This window comes from Coturnix japonica, chromosome 10 (genome assembly GCF_054131305.1).
Source record: "Coturnix japonica strain WE chromosome 10, WE-NBRP24, whole genome shotgun sequence".
Taxonomy (NCBI): Eukaryota; Metazoa; Chordata; class Aves; order Galliformes; family Phasianidae; genus Coturnix; species Coturnix japonica.
In genome coordinates this window covers 20,423,962-20,444,662 of record NC_140672.1, presented here as the reverse complement: position 1 = coordinate 20,444,662, position 20,701 = coordinate 20,423,962, and the positions used below count along the sequence as shown (strand labels likewise).

The following is a 20,701-nucleotide window of genomic DNA, read 5'->3' as shown; positions in this document are numbered from 1 at the left end:
TGCCATAGCAAAGATCGGGAGACATGTCACAGATATGGGTTTAGCAGTTGACTTGACAGATCTGAGTTAACAGTTGGATGATCGGAGAGGTCATTTCAAACCTAAATGATGCCGTGATTGGGAGATCACTGCAGGGGAGGCTGTTGCTGAGCAGCCTGAGAACTCAGACCATGTCACATTTCACTTGTTCAGTGTTGACTGTTACAAAAGCCTGACTATTTCTTTTTAGATGTCATCAGTCCAGCCAAGGGTTTTTCCTGAGGAGGATCTTTCACATCTAATTGCTTTCAAGTGTCATCCACCTGCTTTGCACTGATCTCAAAGACAGTCTGTACCTCCCCTCAGTCAAGATTCCTCAGTGATGGCAGTATGGACAATTGGTTGGTTCTTTCCAAAAGAACCCCAGAGTAGGGATAATGCCACGTTACATTTAAGTGTAGTGATTGAGGCAGCACTGATCAGCTCTGACAAACGCCCAGAGCAGAAGCAGCCCAGAGGAAACTCTTTTAGCTGGCTGCTCTCTGGGCCATTTCTAACGTAAACGTTCAAGTGCTCTTCTCAGAGATGACCCATAGCAGCTCTCCTGTTTATGGGAAATGCCCCATGAAAGCTGTGACCAGCTGGCTGCTCTGTCAGATGAAGCATTTCAAATTGGCATATCATGTTTCCTTGCAGAATCCTTGAGTTGTTTGCAGTTCTAAGCAGTTTATCAGCTCTCTATTATTTCTTTCCGCACATTCGGATAAAACAAGACTCACTTTCTCTGAAGCCATGACAGGAGGCTGGATCATCATGGGAACAAAACCCATAGGACACCTTTGTTCTGCTGAAGCTCAGGCACACACCCCAGTAACTTCAGAACCTAATCAGGTACCTTCTGCCAATTTTCACCCCCAGCCTTGGATTCCTTTCAGGTACTGGAATATAATCACCCACCCTAGGGGAATTATCTGCTATGTTCTCTTTGCCGCAAGGAAGCATGACGCAATCACTGCAGAAACCAGAGATAATTACTCTGAAGACAAACACAAATTCCATTCAGCTTTTGGCCACCTGTATTCAAACTATTTAATAACATTGGTTTCCCCCCCTCTGGGAGATGATTTTAATGAGGTCTCAGTCGATGTGGTTAAAATGTTGATGCCTGACAAATGACGGCGATGCACCTCAGCGCCTGAGTTGAAGCCTGTTTCAATTGGCTCCGCTGTGCATTATTAGAGTCTCAAGGTTTCTCTCCTTGCAGTTAGCAGCTCTCCAATGAGGCACCCAGGCTTGACTACGGCTCTAATGTAGGGGATAGCAAGAGGCTGCCCCAAAGGGAATATGGCCTATGAGAACCGGGAAGTTATCTACAGTGCTTTAGTTAGATCCCAAGAAAAGTGAAGGTACTCTTGTCTAATCAATGCCATTTGTAAACCATGGGTCAAGCAGAGCTAGCTGCATGTTGGTGGCTGGTTCTAATGCTGTTTAGAGTGGGCTGGTTTCAAACAGCTCCTAACTCTCCTCATCTCAGAAATGGTTCTTGGTGAAAATAAGGCCAATCGAGAGCACACCTGGTCCTCCCTCCCAGCTGCCCTGGGGCTCCCGTTCTGCAGAACTCTCATGGCCATTCCTTTTTCCCAGACCCTGTAGGGTCATTGTTGGAGAGAGTGACACTGAATGTGAATCAGATTCACACTAATGATTTTCCGCTCTACTACAGATAAGCAGCAGCTTAGGTATACAGGAGATCCACCACACACATATCTCCAGGTAGCTCTGAGGCATTATGAGGTGAGGAAAAAGACTTGGGAAACTGGAACTTGACTTGAGGCTGAATAATGCCTTCTCTCCAGGCAACATGTGATGTGCAGCATTTGGACTTAAGGCCTCATCCTTCTTCCTGAACAATATTTCAGGGTTGCTGCAATGACTGTACACTTACCGAAAATTTCAGTCTTTGGTGTATGCAGAGGCCAGTAGGCCACGACATATAAACACACTGATATCCAATTCTCTAGGCCTTGGTACGCATGTGGTTAATGGAACTGATTAAAATATTTGCATGACAGAACACAGCTTAGGAAGCATTTGACTGATGACTGATGACATTCACTAGAGTTTAAAGGCTGTGGTAGATGGGAGTGGTGTGTGTAGCTCATTATGACCATGGGACTTAGTGGTACCTTATCTGCAAACCTGGATATTTGCAGTCTTGTGCGAACAACATGGCAAGTAAACTCTGCTTCTGCTGGTGGATGAGGCTTCCTCGTCCTCTGGCTAAAAGCAGCGAGTAGGGTCTTCCTTTGACTGACTTGGTGGAGGTCCACAGCTTGCTGCCTAAGGCATCAGCAAACTTAGCCACTGGTGCTGAGCAAGCCACATCAAGTTCTGTGTTAGTATTATACAATGTAATGCCTTTGTATGCTCTGATTTATAGCTCACTTTGAATGCTAAACAACTGAAGTCCTATTGGGCTATAGGTCAATATACTTGGGAATGTACTTCAGCAATTGTAGAGGCTGAGTTATCAGCGCTGGTTTGTTAAGATGGGATTTGAGATGTAAGCAAACAGCCCCCACACAGAGTGGAGGCCCAGTGTGAGGTCAGTCCCAGTGCTGGGTCAGCACTGCTTGCCCAGTGGCACAGCAAAGTGCTTTGGAGCTAAGGGCCGTGGATGTGGCATCGCCCTCCGATGTCGTAAAGAACTTCTTAGACCCAGCCTAAATCTCCCTTCTTATAGAATCACAGAGTCATTAAGGTTGGGAAGGACCTCCAAGATCGTTAGGACCCTATAAGGACCCCATAAAGACCACATAGAACTCCATAAAGAACACATAAGAGCCACAAAGGATCCCATAAGGACCCCATAGGACCACATAGGACCCCATAAGAACCCTATAGGAGCCAAATAGGACCCCATAAATCCTCCATATGACCCCGTAATGACCACATAGGACCCAATAAGGACCTTGTAAGGACCACATAGGACCCCATAAAGACCCCATAAGGACCCCATATGGACCACAAAGGACCCCATAAAGAATCATAAGGTGCTGGTGGATATTGGTGCACAGTGCACCCTGATGCTCTCCTGTCATGAAGGGACAGAATCAATCCATATTTCTGGAATGACTGGGGGCTCTCCAGAACTGACTGTGCTGGAGGCTGAAATAAGCCTCACTGGCAAAGACTGGCAAAAACATCCTATTGTGACTGGCCCAGGGGCTCCATGCATACTGGGTATTGATTACCTCAGAAGGGGGCATTTCAATGATCCTAAGGGGTATTAATGGACCTTTGGGATTGCTGCTGTAGATATGGACAACATTAAGCAGCTGTCTATTTTGCCTGGCCTGTCAGAGGACCCGTCTGTTGTGGGGCTGCTATGAGTAAAAGAGCAGCAGGTACCGATTGCTACAAAGACAGTGCACAGACGGCAGTATCGCACCAACAGGGATTCCTTGCTCCCCATTCATGATTTGATTCACCAGTTGGAGAATCAGGGAGTAATCAGTAAAACTCACTCACCTTTTAACAGTCCCATATGGCCAGTGCGTAAAGCCAGTGGAGTATGGAGGCTGACAGTGGGCTTTTGGAGGTTGCACATTCCAAACTACAGCCTCATTGTAAGCCCCCTTTATCAGATGACGTGGAAAAAGAATGATTTTTCATGGGGCCCTGAGCAGCAGCAGGCTTTTGAACAGATTCAACAAGAGATAGCCTGTGCCGTAGCCGTGGGGCCAGTACTGACTGGACAGGATGTAAAGAACATCCTCTATACTGCTGTTGGAGAGAAAGGCCCCACTTGGAGTTTGTGGCAAAGAGCCTCAGGAGAGACCCAAGGCCAACCCCTGGGATTCTGGAGTCGAGCGTATAAGGGGTCTGAAGAGTGCTACACTCCAACAGAGAAGGAGATCTTAGCCGCGTAAGAGGGGGTTCGGGCTGCTTCCAAAGTAGTTGGGACTGAAACACAGCTCCTTTTGGCACCTCAACTGCCAGTGCTGAACTGGATGTTCAAAGGACAGGTTCCCTCCACCCATCATGCTACCGATGTCACCTGGAGCAAGTGGATTACGCTGATTACACAGCGAGCACGAATGGGAAACCTCAATCGTCCAGGAATCCTAGAGGTGATGATGGACTGGCTTGAAGGTAAAAGGTTTGGAACATCACCAGCATAAGAGGTGTCACGTGTTAAGAGGTCCCACCATACAATGAGCTACCAGAAAATGAAAAGAAATATGCCCTATTCACTGACGGATCATGTCGCATTGTAGGGAAGCATCGCAAATGGAAAGCTGCAGTGTGGAGCCCCACACGACAGGTTGCAGAGGTCACTGAAGGTAAGGGAGAATCAAGTCAGTTTGCAGAGGTAAAAGCTGTCCAGCTGGCCTTAGATGTTCCTGAACGGGAGAGGTGGCCAATGCTGTATCTTTATACTGACTAATGGATGGTGGCAAATGCCTTATGGGGGTGGTTACAGGAGTGGGAACAAAATAACTGGCAACAGAGGGGTAAACTTGTTTGGGCAGCTGAACTATGGAAGGACATTGCTGCCCAAACAAAGAATATGGTTGTAAAGGTGTGTCACGTGGATGCACATGTGCCCAAGTGTTGGGCTACTGAAGAACAAGAAAACAACCATCAGGTAGATAAAGCTGCCAGAATTGAGGTGGCTCAAATTGACTTGAACTGGCAGAATAAGGGCGAATTATTTCTAGCTCGATGGGCCCATGAGACCTCAGGTCATCAAGGAAGAGACGTGACATATAAGTGGGCCAGAGACCGAGGGGTGGACTTAACTATGGACGCTATTGCACAGATTATTCATGATTGTGAAACGTGCCATAATTAAACAAGCCAAGAGGATGAAACCTCTCTGGGAGGAAGGGCGATGTCAAAAGTATAAATATGGCGAGGCATGGCGGGTTGATTATATCACCTTGCAACAATATTAATAGTAATAGTAATAGTAATAGTAATAGTAATAGTAATAGTAATAGTAATAGTAATAGTAATAGTAATAGTAATAGTAATAGTAATAGTTTCGTGCGGGTTGGAAGGGACCTCAGAGATCATCGAGTCCAATCCCTGGGATTCGAGCCTCTGTGCTGCAGAGCGACACTTCTACCACTTGCGCCACAGGGGGATTCGAACACCCGGGCCCTGGTGTTGCAATGCGGCATTCCTACCATCTGTGCCACTGGGGCACAATATTGCTGTGGTAAGTGTTATGTACTCACCATGGAACAGGCAACCACTGGGTGGCTTGAAACATATGCTGTACCCCACGCTACTGCTCGAAACACTATATTGGGTCTTGAGAAACAAGTCCTATGGCTACATGGCACCCCAGAAAGAATTGAATCTGATAATGGGACACATTTTAAAAATTCCCTTATAAATACTTGGACCAAAGATCATGGCATTGAGTGGATTTATCATATTCCCTACCATGCACCAGCTTCTGGTAAAATTGAATGATATAATGGGTTGTTGAAAAGTATGTTGAAAGCAATGGGTGGTGGAACATTGAAGCACTGGGAGAAGCATCTGGCAGAAGCCACTTGGTTGGTGAATACTAGAGGATCTGTCAATCATGATGGTCCTAGTCAATCCCCCTACACACTATAGAAGGAGATAAGGTCCCTGTTTTACATGTAAAGAACATGTTGGGAAAAGCTGTTTAGGTCCTTCCAGCCTCTGGAAAGGGAAAACCTGTCCGTGGAACTGTCTTTGCCCAGGGACCTGGGTGCACTTGGTGGGTAATGCAGAAGGGTGGGGATGTTCTGTGTGTACCACAAGGGAATTTGATGCTGAGGGAGTGCAGTCAGTAATTTTATGTATCTTTGTATATATTTGCATGTGTAGTGTATTTTAGTTATTATAGTTATATATTTAGTTATGTTACATTTAATTGTACTATTTAGCTATCATAGTTATATATATGTATATATATATACATATATAATACATGTAAAATAGAATAAGGGGTGGAATGTCATGGTTTTGTAATTTTGCTATCAGTATTCCACATCATAACATCATGTAAAGCATGGACACTTTTATCGAATGTGCAGTCCACAGAAGAAGACTACATATCCCAGAGAACATCACAGTCAGGGATGAGTCACGGGACCAGGACGCTATATAATCTTGTTCCCAGGCTGGAGTTCTCTCTCTCAGACTTCTTGGAGAGTGGGAAGCGTTCTAGCTGTGTCGCCTAGAGTTCACAGTAGGCCTCTCGGTTTTTGGGGACTCTCTGTTTTGTTCAATTTATTATCCTCAATTATATTATATTATTATATTGTGTTATCTTGTATTCCTATATCATATTTAGTAAAATAAGTTTTCCTCCTTAGATTGCTGCTGTTTTTATCCCATTCCCCTTTTTTCCTTTCCTTTCCGGGCCAGGGGTGCCCTACGGTGTGGCTCCCCTCTGTCACGGGCATAGGTAAATCTAGGTAACCCGTGACAATCACCATCTTGGTCAACATCTTTATATTAGCCACCTTTACACCACCTTTATACACCACCTTTACATTTGGCAAGCCAGGCAGTGTAGCCTGTGGATACAGGTAAAGAGATGTCTTTCTTGTGGAATATGTTTAGCTGGTTCAAGAGGGAGAAGGCCATTCCTTTAGGAAAGATCCTTCCTGGGCAAATCCCAGGATTCATGGGATCCCCATATTTCCAACTTGCAACTATTATTGAACAATGGGGTCCCTTATGGGTGGTGGACAACATGTCCCCATTTCGTTTAACTGAATATTTTCAAGGATTACATATGGATATACTTACTACCAGAGAAAGACAAATGGCTGCGTCTATAGTAGTTTGGTCCTTACTAACTGTTTTAAATCAGGCTGAAATGAGATAAAATGATATTAAGCATGAAAATCAATTATTAAAGGCTCAAATTGAAAAGCTAGAAAGTGAGCTCAGTTTATTAACAGGGAAAAATCCATCATTTTTTTCACCAAATCCTCAAATTAGATATATTACAATGAATGAAGAACAAGATCGTGAAACAACAGATCAGGACAAAGTCACCAAAGCTGATCTGGAGGAACCACCTAAGGTGGACTTATTAGATGTCTGTCTTGTGGTGACTCAAAAGACAGAAAAGATCCGGAACCAGTCAACAGGCGTGCCACCAGATCAGTGGCCCCCTGTCGAGACTTACCTACATGTAACAGCCTGCCCCTACACATCCACTGAACTCATGGATTTGGTTCAGCGATTTAGACAAAGGCCGTGAGAAAGTGTTCCGGCCTGGCTGTTGCGTCTATGGGATTCAGGGGCAGAAAGTGTATGAGTTAGTGGACCCAAAGTATCTAAACTAGCAACTATATCTATCCATCCTTTGTGTGCCTCCGGTGGCGCAAGTGGTTAAGGACACCGCTTTGCAACACTGGAGGCCCTGGGTTCGAATCCCCCTGTGGCGCAAGTGGTAGAAGTGTCGCTCTGCAGCACAGAGGCTCGAATCCGGGGGGTTGGACTCGATGATCTCTAAGGTCCCTTCCAACCCGCACGAGACTATGATACTATGATGATCCTGCCATTAGGCAAATGTTATATATGCAGGGACCCAGTTCCCTGATGAAAATCATTCAATCATAGACTGGTTGATGGCTGCATGCCGCATGGTATGATCAAATAAATCTGACGTACTGGTAAACATGGGCATGTGGTCTTCCATGGAGGACCTTCAAAATTATATACGGGAATTGGGCATGCGAAAAGCCATTTCTGAACATACATTCGATAGCCCTGATATGGTAAAATTTTCTGTAGAGATGAGGGACCTAATACTGCAACAAGCTCCCTCACATATGTATGGAACATTAGTTTCCATATTAAATCCATTGGTGGCTTCGGAAGCAGCAGTTCAACAAGCTGCTCAATTAGTAGCGGATCTGGGGGAGACAAAGCGTTTAAGAGCTAAGCGCAATATTAGGGTAATAGAAGATGCAGAGATCTTTCCAATAACTTGAACTAGGAAACCAGCCCTGCGAACCCCTCAGTCGGGACCTATAAGAGTGTCCTGAAAACAAATGTTTGGTGATCTTCTTTGGGCAGGCATTCAATTTACAAAAGTTGATGGCCAGCCTAACCATGTCCTCCTTCAGTTGTGGAAGCAGCTGAAGGATGAACAAAAATTTCAAAACCATCCTAAAAGACCAAGGATAAGAATCATAGAACGATGTCCAACAGTAACTTGGAACTTAGAAGATTTCATTGTTCCTAGTAGAAAAAAGAAACCGCCTCAAGTATCTCGAGCTACAATACCTGAGACTTCAGAGGTAAAAGACTTGAACCTAGCCCAATTCATGGCATGATGAGGGACGTCAGTCCCCCTAGGGCCTCCAGACGGGACCGGAGGCCCTATGTAAGAATTAAAAATACATTGGTCCTGGAAAAATATACAAAAGGTTATGGCCCTAGTGGATACTGGGGCTGAAACATCTATAATTTATGGAGACCCAACAAAATTCAAAGGCAATAGAGTGATAATTGGAAGTTTTGGGGGACAGACCATTCCAGTCACCCAAACCTGGGTAAAAATGGGGGTTGAGTGCCTCCCACCACGGGAGTATAAGGTATCCATTGCCCCAGTTCCAGAGTATATATTGGGGACTGACATCTTGTGGGGCCTGGCTCTCCACACAATGGTGGGGGAGTTTCGGCTCCAACAGAGATGCATTAGTAACCGAGCAATACAAACAATATTGAGAGGCCGTGCCAAACATGAGCCTATTTCTCTGCCGAAGCCATGCCGGATTACTAATGTAAAACAATATAGACTCCTGGGTGGGCAGGACGAAATAACAAAAACAGTGCAGGAGTTAGAGAGAGAGGGTATTATAAGACCAGCACATAGCCCATACAACTCCCCAGTATGGCCAGTGCAAAAACTGGATGGAACATGTAGATGACAGTAGATTATAGAGAATTGAATAAGCTCATGCCGCCCATTCATGCGGCCGTACCCAATATTGCCTCCCTTATGGACACACTAAGCAGATAAATTAAAACATACCACTGTGTCCTGGATTTAGCAAATGCATTCCTCTGCATTCCAACCAAGGAAGAATCACAAGACCAGTTTGCTTTTACATGGGAGGGCAGGCAGTGGACTTTCCAGGTCCTACCACAAGGGTACGTGCATTCTCCCACCTATCATCATAATTTAGTGGCGCTTGACCTGGCTAATTGGGAAAAGCCAGATAATGTCAATTTATATAATTATATTGACGACCTCCTGTTAACATCTGACTCATTAGAGGCGGTAGGACAAGCAGCAGATTTGTTGACAACTTATCTGCAGAAAAGAGGGTGGGCTATAAACCCACAGAAGGTGCAAGGTCCAGGGTTATCTGTGAAATTCCTGGGAGTTATTTGGTAGGGGAAAACCAAAGTACTACCCAGTGCAGTAGTTGATTAGGTTCAGGCATTTCCGTCCCTACAACATCTAAGCAGCTGCAAGAATTCTTAGGTATATTGGGGTATTGGCGCTCCTTTATACCTCATTTGGCGCAGCTATTGAGGCCATTGTACAAACTCACTAAAAAGGGTCAGTCATGGGATTGGGGGAAGGTAGAACAGGATGCTTTTCAACAGACAAAAATGGCAGTTAAACAAGCTCAGGCATTGGGTATATTTTATCCTACCCTCCCAGCCGAATTAGATGTTCATGTTTCTCAGAATGGTTTTGGCTGGGGCCTGTGGCAATGCCAGAGTGCTGTTCAAACCCCCATTGGATTCTGGTCTCAGGTTTGGCATGGAGCAGAGCAAAGGTATAGCATGATTGAGAAACAGTTATTGGCTGCCTATTTGGCGTTGAAAGCAGTAGAGCCAATAACGCAGACAGCAAAAGTCATAGTAAAAACTACATTACCAATCCAGGGGTGGGTGAGGAATTTGACCCACCTTCCTAAGACAGGGGTGGCCCAAGCACAAACGGTAGCACGATGGGTCGCCTATCTGTGCCAGAGAAGTGGTCTGTCTTCATCTCCACTTAAAGAAGAACTACAGAAAATCCTAGGCCCAGTGACATATCACAGTGATGCACCAAAAGAACCGATGGTTGCTCCACCAGAGAAGAGTCCCGTACAGGAAGGAAGATATTCTATTCCTGATGATGCCTGGTTTACGGATGGATCAAGCAAAGGCAACTGGAGTAAGTGGCGAGTGATAGCATACCATCCCTCTACTGAGACAATCTGGTTTGATGAGGGGGATGGTCAGAGCAGCCAATGGGCAGAATTGTGAGCTGTGTGGATGGTTATAACTAAAGAACCTGGTGACGGTGTCCTGAACATCTGTACAGATAGTTGGGCTGTGTATCGGGGGCTCACTCTTTGGATTACGCAGTGGGCTACTCAAGAATGGACTATCCACGCCCAACTGATTTGGGGTAAAGACATGTGGTTAAATATATGGAATGCAGACAAACGCGGGACAGTACGTGTCTACCATGTCTGCGGTCATCAACCCCAACAGTCAACAGGAAATGATGAAGCTGACACACTGGCCCGAATCCGATGGATTGAGAACTCACAATCCGAAAATATTACCCGTTGGTTACATCAGAAACTACGACATGCTGGACAAAAGATAATGTGGGCAGCTGCTAAAGCATGGGGCCTGCCTGTACAACTATCTGATATAGTCCAAGCATGTCAGGATTGCGATGCTTGCTCAAAGATGAGACCAAGACCGTTGCCCGAAACAACATCCCACATTGCTAGAGGATACAGTCCTCTTCAAAGATGGCAGGTTGATTACACTGGGCCCCTCCCTCGATCTGAGGGGGCGAGATATGCCCTGACCTGCGTTGACACAGTAAGTGGACTGCTGCAAGCCTATCCAGTGCCAAAAGCAAATCAGGCGTATACCATCAAGGCACTTACTAAATTGATGTCTACCTATGGGACACCTCAAGTTATTGAGAGTGACCAAGGGACTCACTTTCCTGGTGCAATGATACAGCGCTGGGCAGAAGAAAACAACATTGAATGGCGATTCCACCTACCATATAATCCAACAGGGGCAGGCCTTACTGAACGTTACAATGGTATCCTCAAGACTGCCCTGAAGACAGACTCCCAGTCCCTTCAGGGGTGGACAAAATGACTATATGAAACCCTGCATGGCATGAATGAAAGACCTCGAGATGACAGACCCAGTGCCCTAAAAATGCTGCAGACTATATGGGCCTCCCGTCTTAGGATCCAAATTACGGGTACTGATAATCAGGTAAAACTGCAGGTTGGTAATGAAAATAATCTTCTGCTCCCTGCCCCTGAGAATCTAGAACCAGGAATCCATAAGATAAATTGGCCCTGGAAGGTGCAGGTAGGACCCAAGAGGTGTGGCCTAGTTGCCCCTTGGGGGAGATTATTGGAGGTGGGAGGTTCAGTCACCCCCTCGGTGATAGGTACATGGCCTACTGACATCATGGTCAATACTTCATTGCTAAAGGGACACCTATCATGTCCTTATGGCAAATTAAAACTCCTCCTCTGGTGCCAGATATAGTTATACTGACACAGATATCTGGCCAGAGGGTATGGCATCAGCATCCGGGGCATAATTGGGTACAAGCAGAAGTATTGACCCAAGATAAGAATATGGCCTGTATCTTGCCTTGCAGGGCAGACCTTCCCCTCCTAGTACCCTTGAAACATTTGTATTACTCTCCCTAAGACTCTAAGCCTCTATTTATCACCATCTTGGTCAACATCTTTATATTAGCCACCTTTACACCACCTTTAGACACCACCTATACATGGGGTCTATGGGGTTATGGGGTTCTATGGGGTCAATGGGCTCAATGGGGTTCCAAAGTCAATGTCCCTCTGTAGGGCAACAGAGCTGCTGCTGGTCCTGGGCTTTGGATGTGGGTCTATGGGGTTATGGGGTCTATGGGGTCTATGGGGATATGGTGTCTATGGGGGTCTATGGAGGCTATGGGGGTTATGGGGTCAATGGAGGTTATGGGGTCAATGGGGGCTTTTGGGTTATGGGGTCTATGGGGCTATGGGGTCTACGGGGTCTATTCAGGCTGTGCTTTGCTCTGATTCTCCACCAACACTTGTGCTTGTATCTGAGCAGCAGGCAGCCGCTAACGTTGTGTGCTGGCTTTAGGCTGGGCAGGCATAGGAAGCACTGCCTGCAGCAACACCAGCTGAGCCAAGGTACTAATGGGCTGGACTAGAAGCACTGAGGTTTTGAGGGCCTGACGCACAGAGAAAGGCCAAAAAAGAGACCATAAGTCCGTGAGTATTTAAGGCACAAAGGAAGGCTTAGAGGTGTGATGGATAGTACTCCTGGAGGCACAGATGTCCTAGAGGCATAGAGGGAGGCCTAAAGGCCTAGACGTTGCCAAGGAAGCTTAAAGGCCTTCAGGTAAAACAGCGTGGAGGGAGGCCGAAAGCCTGGCCAAGAGGCCTTGCAGCTTTAGTAGTCCTGAGGCCAAACTGAGGCATGGAGGCCAAGAAAAAGGGAGTCTGGAAGAGCAGAGGCCAAGAAGACCTAGGAGTCGTACTTGAGCCTAGTGGCCTGGAAACCTACAGCCCAAGAAGCCTGAAGGCCTTGAAGCTGGACCGGAAGACCTGAGACAGTCTTTGCTCACCCTCCAGCCATTTGGGAAGAACTCTTCCATTGTGGAGAGGGCTGTGGGTTGAGTTCAGCATGTCCTGATGTGTCACAGAGATCCAGGGCTTTCAAAAGCTCGCTTATTGAACTGCTTCAGATGGTGAATGTTCCTAGACAGAGCGCTTGTCTCCTCCAAGCTCTGAAGCCCAAGGTTTGTTCTGCAGGTCCTGATGATGGTCCAGGCATCAAACAGCCTAGAGCTGTGGATTACATAGTGAAGGGAGAGCTGGAGGAGGGCTTTGAGCAGCACTACGCAAGAATGCAAGCATCTGGTATGAGAAGAGGTGTGTGCTGAGAGCACGGGCTGTACGGCTCATCTCTGTGTGCTGACAGGGAATGCAAGCAGAGCTCTTTGCTCTCTGTTCTTTCCTGTAAGGCTGCAGCCTGTCAAAGCGCGCTGAGGATGGGCAGCATGATGACAAGCCAAGGGTGGCAGCAAGAGATGCAGCGCAGCCCTCTCCAGCAGCCAGGTGCATTTATTCCTCTTTCTGCTTCTTAACCTAGAAGGTGTGTTGAGCTTCCATAGTTGGTGCCTTGGTCACCTGTTTTGAAGGCTTTTAAGCTCTTCCTCTTTTTCTCGCATCCTAAGACAGCCAAGAACTTCCCTGTTTTGATAGGAACAGTTCATGTGCAAGGGCATGGCTGTCTGTGTCTGTTCCAGATGGTGAAGGGGATGGTTATGTGAGTGCAATGATGGAGCTGACTTTTTAATGGCACTTGCACCCCTCTGATGTGCAGCTCTTTCTGACACAGGCAGGAGACAGGCGGTGGGACTGCAGCTCCTCTGGCAGTTTTACAGCAAAGCTGGGAATTAAAAGGTATGGGTTTGAAAGAGGAACTCAGCTACGTTTCCTGTTCTTCCCCAGGCAATCCCCTGGCCTCCCTGGGTCTGTTTAGACTTGAAAAACGAAGGCTGAGAGGGGACTTGGTCCAGGTTTATAAATACCTGAGGTGTGGGAGTCATAGTGGTGAGTCTGGTCTCTTTTCAGTAGTGTGTGGGGATAGGACTAGGGTTAATGGGATGAAAGTACAGCATAGGAAGTTCCGCACCAATGTGCGGAAGAACTTCTTTACAGTGAGGGTGACGGAGCACTGAAACAGGCGAGTTGGTGGAGTCTCCTTCTCTGGAGATATTTAAAACCCGCCTGGACTCCTACCTCTGTGACATATTGTAGGGAGCTTGCTTTGGCAGGGGGGTTGGACTCGATAATCTCTAGAGCTCCCTTCCAACCTCTACAATTCTGTGATTCTGTGATTCAGCCCAGATTCCCTTTGCATTCCAGTAAGTGTCCAATCCATCCCCGTGGCTACCCCTTGCTTTCCAGAAGATTGCCCTTTCTTTCCCATGACAGCCACCCATAATTCCCTGAATGCCTCAATACCCATCAATGTTTCCCATCCAAGAACCTGTAGCCACCCCACAGCCCCCACAGAGCCCCAGAACCCTTCCAGGACTTCCTTAGACCCTGTACACCTTCCCCATAGCTGGCCCCAAAAATCACAGAACTACGTTGTCTCAAACAGCACCCCATGTCCCCCACTGGGCTCCCACTGAATCCTCCCTTGGCCCTTTCTTACTCATTCCAGGCCCCCCATAGTCTCACAGACCCCCATGGTCGCTGACAGAACCACCATTTCCATCCCAGGACCGCCAGTGCTGGAAAAGGCGTAGGGCACAGACGTGGGGGAAAGTGCCGTGGGGGGCATTGTAGACATGGGTGCACAGGAATGCTGCATCTAAAGCATGGACACAGATTTGAAAGATCCAAACTGTTTATTACAAGTTCTCACATCACTTCTATACCTTCACAAGGTTTCTTTTTCTGAGATCCCTGGAGAGCACAGATGGCAGCTTCTTGACCAAGCCATGGAGGAACCATGGAAGAGAGATGCTCTGATGTGCCGTGGGTTGGGTTCTCTGTGTGATTTCCATTCAACAGGGAAGCATCACCAACTCAATATGAGTGATCAAGTTTCAACATTATTGTGACTCTCACACAGCTTATACAGTGCTCCTAATACATGTGTCATTTGTTCATTGTTGAGTAGCTTATAGTTGCCAGGTGGAACAGCCATATGAAGCTAGAGGGAATAGCCATATGAAGCTAGGCAGAATAGCCATATGAAGCAGTTATCAAGCAAGACAACTGTGTGGGCTACTGCAGTTAGGACACTCACCAGCTTCCTTAGACCAGCGGATGCAAACTCCAGTTTTAGTTGTTTGCAGCTTGCTTCAAGGGCTTTGTGTCCTTCGCTTAACCCTTAACACTTTCCCATGGTTATGCAGTCTGTACTGTGATACAGGCTATGCTCATACACATCTTCATGGCTGCCCTGTTATTGCAGCCATTGTGCAACACTGCTGGATCTCATACTCACCGGCAAGGAAAGGCTGGTGGGGAATGTGAAGGTCAAGGGGGCACCAGGCCATGTGTGAAACACAAATGGATATCCCACTTGGTTTTTTTTTGTTTGTTTGTTTGGTTTTGGTTTTTTTTGTTTTGTTTTTTGGGTTGTTTTTTTTTTTTTTTTGAGCTGTAAGTCTGCACGATGTTCATTAATACCTATAAAAGTGAAACAAAGACAGAAATCAATGACTACACGATAACCCTTCTCAACATGTGAAATTCTCATGAGTCCTACTCCATATTAAGTTGTAAATAAGTCCTGATTCCCAGACTCTTGGCAGGGAGATCCTGTCCTTCATGTTTGCTCAGGATCCTTCCTGGGCAGTCAGTGAAGGTCTGTATGATGTCAAATCAAAGACACAGGGAGAGAAGATCCAACGGTCTGCATGGGGTGCAAGGACACTGTGAGGTTCTTGTCCCATGTGTGGCCTGACTCTCATTGCAGAATGTAGGATGTGAGAAGGGCCCTGTCTGAACAAGTAGTCAATCCCAATGAAACTCTGAACTTGATATCTTTTAGTTCCAGTGCCCTCCTTTGCACACACTCTCATAGTTTGTTGTCCTTTCTGCTCTGCAATGCCCAGAAGTGAAGCCAGTGCTCCACGTGAGGCTGCAGCAGTGCAGAGCAGAGAGGGATGATCCTTACTTTCACCCAGCTGGCAATACCTTGCTTGATGCAGTACAGGGGACCGCTGGCCTTCCTGGCTGCCTGGGCACCCTGCTGACTCACATTCAATTTGATGTTGACCAGGGCCCCAATCCTATTCAGTCAGATGGCTCTCCAGTGTCCCTTATCCACTCTGGGTGTATGTCACCCTGGCATTCACAAATGGGATGTCACACACCCCCAGAAGGAACAAAAGGAGCTTAGGGTTCTCATTTGATGATGCTGTATATAGATATAGATTCGATTGGAGTGCCCAGAGTTGTCTCTGATAAATTTAAGGTGAGAAATCCAATTGCTGCAGGGTTTGAATCACTGTTCTGGTGGGTGACAATTAACAGCAATGTAGATTGGATTAACTACATCTCTTACAAACAACAAAAGAGATAATCTGGTCTACAGGCAATATGGGAACATACTAAACTACTTCATCAAGTATCGATAGATCAGACTTTATTTTGATTCACCTAACTGTGGGAAAAACTTACTGGTTGGCTACCGCATTTTGCATGGCTAAAGCAACTCTTTATTGCTTTGCACTATTGTAATCATCATGCTTGTTTTAATGTATGTTGAAATGAGGTGTGTATTACAGCAGCGTAAAACCTATGGGAATAGCTATGAAGAATACAAAAAGCACAAGCTAAGACAGAAAGTGGAGAGCGGAAGTTATTTGAAATCTTCCCTTTCCCAGATTGAAGTAATCTAGCAAAAGGGAAGATTGAGTTCAAACAAGGGGACAGTCTAAGGCTTAACTATTGCAGAGGGGCTTGGGTAAGCAGGATGTCAGGCCAGATAAGAAAAGAATATTTTGAAACTATATTGTCAGTGTTATGGGGAACACTGGGCAAGGGACCAGCTGAAAACTCTTGCAGGCTGAAGTCACCACACAGTTTGATGAACAGCCGTGTGCTTCCTGCTGGACTGTGGGTTTCTGAGAACATCCGACCCTGACAGCTCCAGAAATGTCTCACAAGAAGGTTGACAGACAGAGTCACTGCATGACCTTTATTATGTTATGGTTCACAGAGAGCCTGTTTCACTATATACAGTGTGTCTGAAGTACACAGCAAAGGTACAAGCTGAATAGGAATTGAGTTGAGTAATTACTTTGTAATGAAAAGCATTACAGAATTATTTTTTAAATCATAAGAATAAATTACACAGATAAAATGGAACAAAACAAACAAGAAAAGAGATCTAGATTCAGTAAAAAGGATGCAATACATGTAATGAATTCCAAAAGATGGGCAGTCCAATATTTGTTAAACACATTTGGTCATCACTTTCCTCACTGCATCCTTGACTTCCCGGTTCCTCATGCTGTAGATGAGGGGGTTCACTGCTGGAGGAACCACCGAGTACAGAAGTGCCAACATCAGGTCCATGGATGGGGAGGAGACGGAGGAGGGCTTCAGGAGGGCATAAAAGCCAGTGCTGAGAAAGAGGGAGACCACGGCCAGGTGAGGGAGGCACGTGGAGAAGGCTTTGTGCCGTCCTTGCTCAGAGGGCATCCTCAGCACGGCCATGAAGATCTGCACATAGGACACAACAATGAAAACAAAGCACGCAAAGACTAAACTGAAACTAAAACTGAGAAACACAACTTCCCTGAGGTAGGAGGCTGAACAGGAGAGCTTGATAATCTGGGGAATTTCACAGAAAAACTGGTTCACAACATTCCCTTTGCAGAGAGGCAATGAAAAAGTACTGGCAGTGTGCAGCAGGGAATGGAGAACACCAGTGCCCCAGGCAGCTGCTGCCATGGTGGCACAAGCTCTGCTGTCCATCAAGGTCCCGTAGTGCAAGGGCTTGCAGATGGCAACATAGCGGTCATAGGACATGATGGTGAGAAGGGAATACTCTGCTGAGATAAAGAAGACAAAGAAAAAGAGCTGTGCAACACATCCTGTGTAGGAGATGGCCCTGGTGTCCCAGAGGGCGTTGGCCATGGCTTTGGGGAGAGTGGTGGAGATGCAGCCCAGGTCGAGGAGGGCCAGGTTGAGGAGGAAGAAGTACATGGGGGAGCGCAGGCGGCGGTCGCAGGCTACGGCTGTGCTGATGAGGCCATTGCCCAGGAGGGCAGCCATGTAGATGCCCAGGAAGAGCCAGAAGTGCAGAAGTTGCAGCTGCCTCATGTCTGCCAATGCCAGGAGGAAGAACTCACTGTTGGAGCTGATGTTGGGCATCTGTTGTCCCTGGGCTTGGAGTCCTGTTCAGAGTGCAGAAGATAATGACAAGTCCAGATCATTCTCAGACACACTCCTGTTCACAAAACAAGCAATTAATTGACAAAAACTTCTCAGAACTCTGACAGCCACTTTAAGATTTCTGCCTCCAATCCTTTTTTGCCTTAGAGAAGGAAATTGAAACCCCCTTACTTGGCTCTTCTCGTTTGATGTAGGAAAATGTTCACTTAACTCCAGAACTTGTATTTATTTTCATGAGTTTAACCATCCCTTAAGTAGTAGGAGATTGGGAAGCTCTTACTTTCTTCTCATTTCCTAATCATATCCCAGCCTCTTGGATATTTTCCTCTTTACTGCAGCTGCTCTTTGGGACCCCAGCCCCAGCATCTGTGCAATTCAAATCATCTAAGACAAATCAGCCTGTTTGCAGGACAACTGAACTATTAATGCCTGCACAAAACAACTATAACGTAAGTTGACTATATACTTTTAGTTACATGAGGCTGAAAGCATAACCTGTGGGACTGTTTACAAAACAGCTAACTGATTGGAGAAATATTGGGGAGTCTCAGAGCTGTGTTCAGAGTTGACAGCCCCTTTTATATTTCTGCCTCCAATCTTCCCTCAAAATAGGAAATGGAAAATCTCTGCCTTGGCTCTCCTCTTGCAAAGTTCCCTCAGAAACATTCTGCTGTGCAGTGGAGCAGTGATCCCCCTGCCCCAAGCAGCAGCTGTGTCAGCACAAGCCCTGCCGGGGGGCTCTTTCCCCCCACACGTATCCCCACAGCACCCTGGGCTGGCTTAGTGCTGAGCCTGGCAGGCAGCAGAGTCCCATACCAGGACACAGCCCCTGGATCACAGCAGGGACAGCCCTGGGCACCCGCCTGCAGCCACGTATGCACAGCTTGCAGCTGTGCTGGGACACGCAACCCTCAGGGCTGTGCTTTCATAGTGCAGCATGGAAACCCTCAGCTAAAGCAGAAATCTTTTTCCACAGGAAAGGAGCATGCAGTGCCTGCAGCCTGATCTGCTATTGGATGTCTCAGTTTTAGTTAACCCTATAGGAACAGCAGCTGAATGGTCTGCAGTGAGACTTACCATGTCAAGGCATGAGAGCAATGCTCCTGTTGCGAGCTTACAGTCTGCTCACACTGTACTCATTTTCTCTCCCCTTTCTCACTGCTCCTTCTGTCAGCTGCAGGCTGTGCTGTGCACAAGAGCTGCTCCTGGGCACAGCTGTCTCTCTGCAGCGCTGCTCACTTGTATGAGCTCCCTGTGTCCCATGAGCCCGGCCCAGCTCATCAGCAGAGGATGTCATTGTTATCCTTCCCACTTGCCTCCCCTGAGATGTCCCTGGGTCCTCATGGTCAACAGCTCCTGAAAGACAACGTCATCATGACCAGATTTCAATTCCAGATATGTGTTGAGACCTCCCAGGGAGTGTTTGCTGAAGCAAAAAGGGCAAGGGAATCATACAATCATAGAATCACCAAGGTTGTAAAAGACCTGTAAGATCACCCATTCCAACTGTTCACCTGTTACCTATAGCTTCCACTAAACCATGTCCCTCAACACAAAATCCAATCCTTTCTTGAGCACCCCCAGGGTCGGTGACTCCACCACCTCCGTGGGCAGTCCATTCCAGTGCCTGACCACCCATTCTGAGAAGTACTACTTCTTAATGTCCAGCCAGAATCTCCCCTCCAGCAGCTTGAAATAATTCCCTCTAATCCTATCACTAATGACATGAGAGGCTGTCCCCCAGCTCACTACAAACTTCCCTTCAGGAAGTTATAGGACCAATGATGTCTCCCCTGAGCCTCCTCTTCTCCAGACTGAACATTCCCAGCCCCTTCAGCCTCTCCTCATATGACCCCTCACCAACTTTGTTGCCCTCCTTTGAACATGTTCAAGGGCCTCAGTGTCTTTCTTGCAGTGAGGGGCCCAAAATTGGACACAGAACTCGAGTTGCAGCCTCACCAGTGCTGAGTACAGGGGAATAATCACCTCTCTGCTCCTGCTGGCAACCCTGTTTCTGATGCAAGGCAGGATGCCGTTGGCCTTCTTGGCCACCTGGGCACACTGTCGGCTCATGTTCAGCCGAGCATCAATCAATACCCCCAGGTCCGTTTCCTCTACACAGTCTTCCAGCCACTTCACCCCAAGCCTGCGTAGCATCACCCGGAGTTGTTGCAGCTGAAAAGCAGGACGCGGCATTTGGTCTCAGTTAACCTCATTGAAGTGGCTTCAGCCCAGCTCTCCAGCCTGTCCAGATCCCTCAGTAGGGCCTTGCTAACTCCAGGCAGATCCACACTCCCAGCCAATTTGGTGTAGTCTGCAAACTTACAAAGGATGCACTCAATGTCCTCATCCAGGTCATCAATAAAGATATTGTAGAGGACAGGCCCCAGCACAGACCCCTGGGGAACACCAGGTAGGCATACAGGTAGGTGTCCAGGCGGGTCTTGAATATCTCCAGAGAAGGAGACTTCCCAACCCCTTGGGCAGCCTGTTCCAGTGCTCCGGCACCCTCACTGGAAAGAAGTTCTTGCACACATTCGTGCAGAACTTCCTATGCTCCAGTTTCTGTCCATTTCCCCTTGTCTTGTCTTCACACACTGCTGAAAAGAGCCTGGTCTCTCTACTTTGACTCCACACCTCAGGTATGAGCACTGACATGAGAGCATCCCCCTGCACCTTTCCCCTGCCAGCAGAGCATAGCAGAGCAGAGACACAGTCCTCGTGTATCATGTAGTGTTATTCTGCTTGCCAACAGAAGAGGCCAGTCTTTATCT

The 20,701-nt window shown here is 47.0% G+C and overlaps 1 protein-coding gene across 1 annotated transcript; it reads right to left on the bottom strand.

Annotated features, from left to right (window-relative positions):
• Nucleotides 1-16,743: 16,743 nt before the first annotated feature.
• LOC146759484 (olfactory receptor 14J1-like) lies at nt 16,744-19,245 on the bottom strand. Its single transcript, XM_085510300.1, has 2 exons — nt 19,005-19,245; nt 16,744-17,929 (listed from the first exon to the last, which is right to left on the bottom strand). The coding sequence occupies exon 2, from the start codon at nt 17,904-17,906 to the stop codon at nt 16,983-16,985; it is 924 nt and encodes a 307-aa protein (XP_085366426.1). The 5' UTR covers nt 17,907-17,929; nt 19,005-19,245; the 3' UTR covers nt 16,744-16,982.
• Between the last annotated feature and the right edge of the window lie 1,456 nt (nt 19,246-20,701).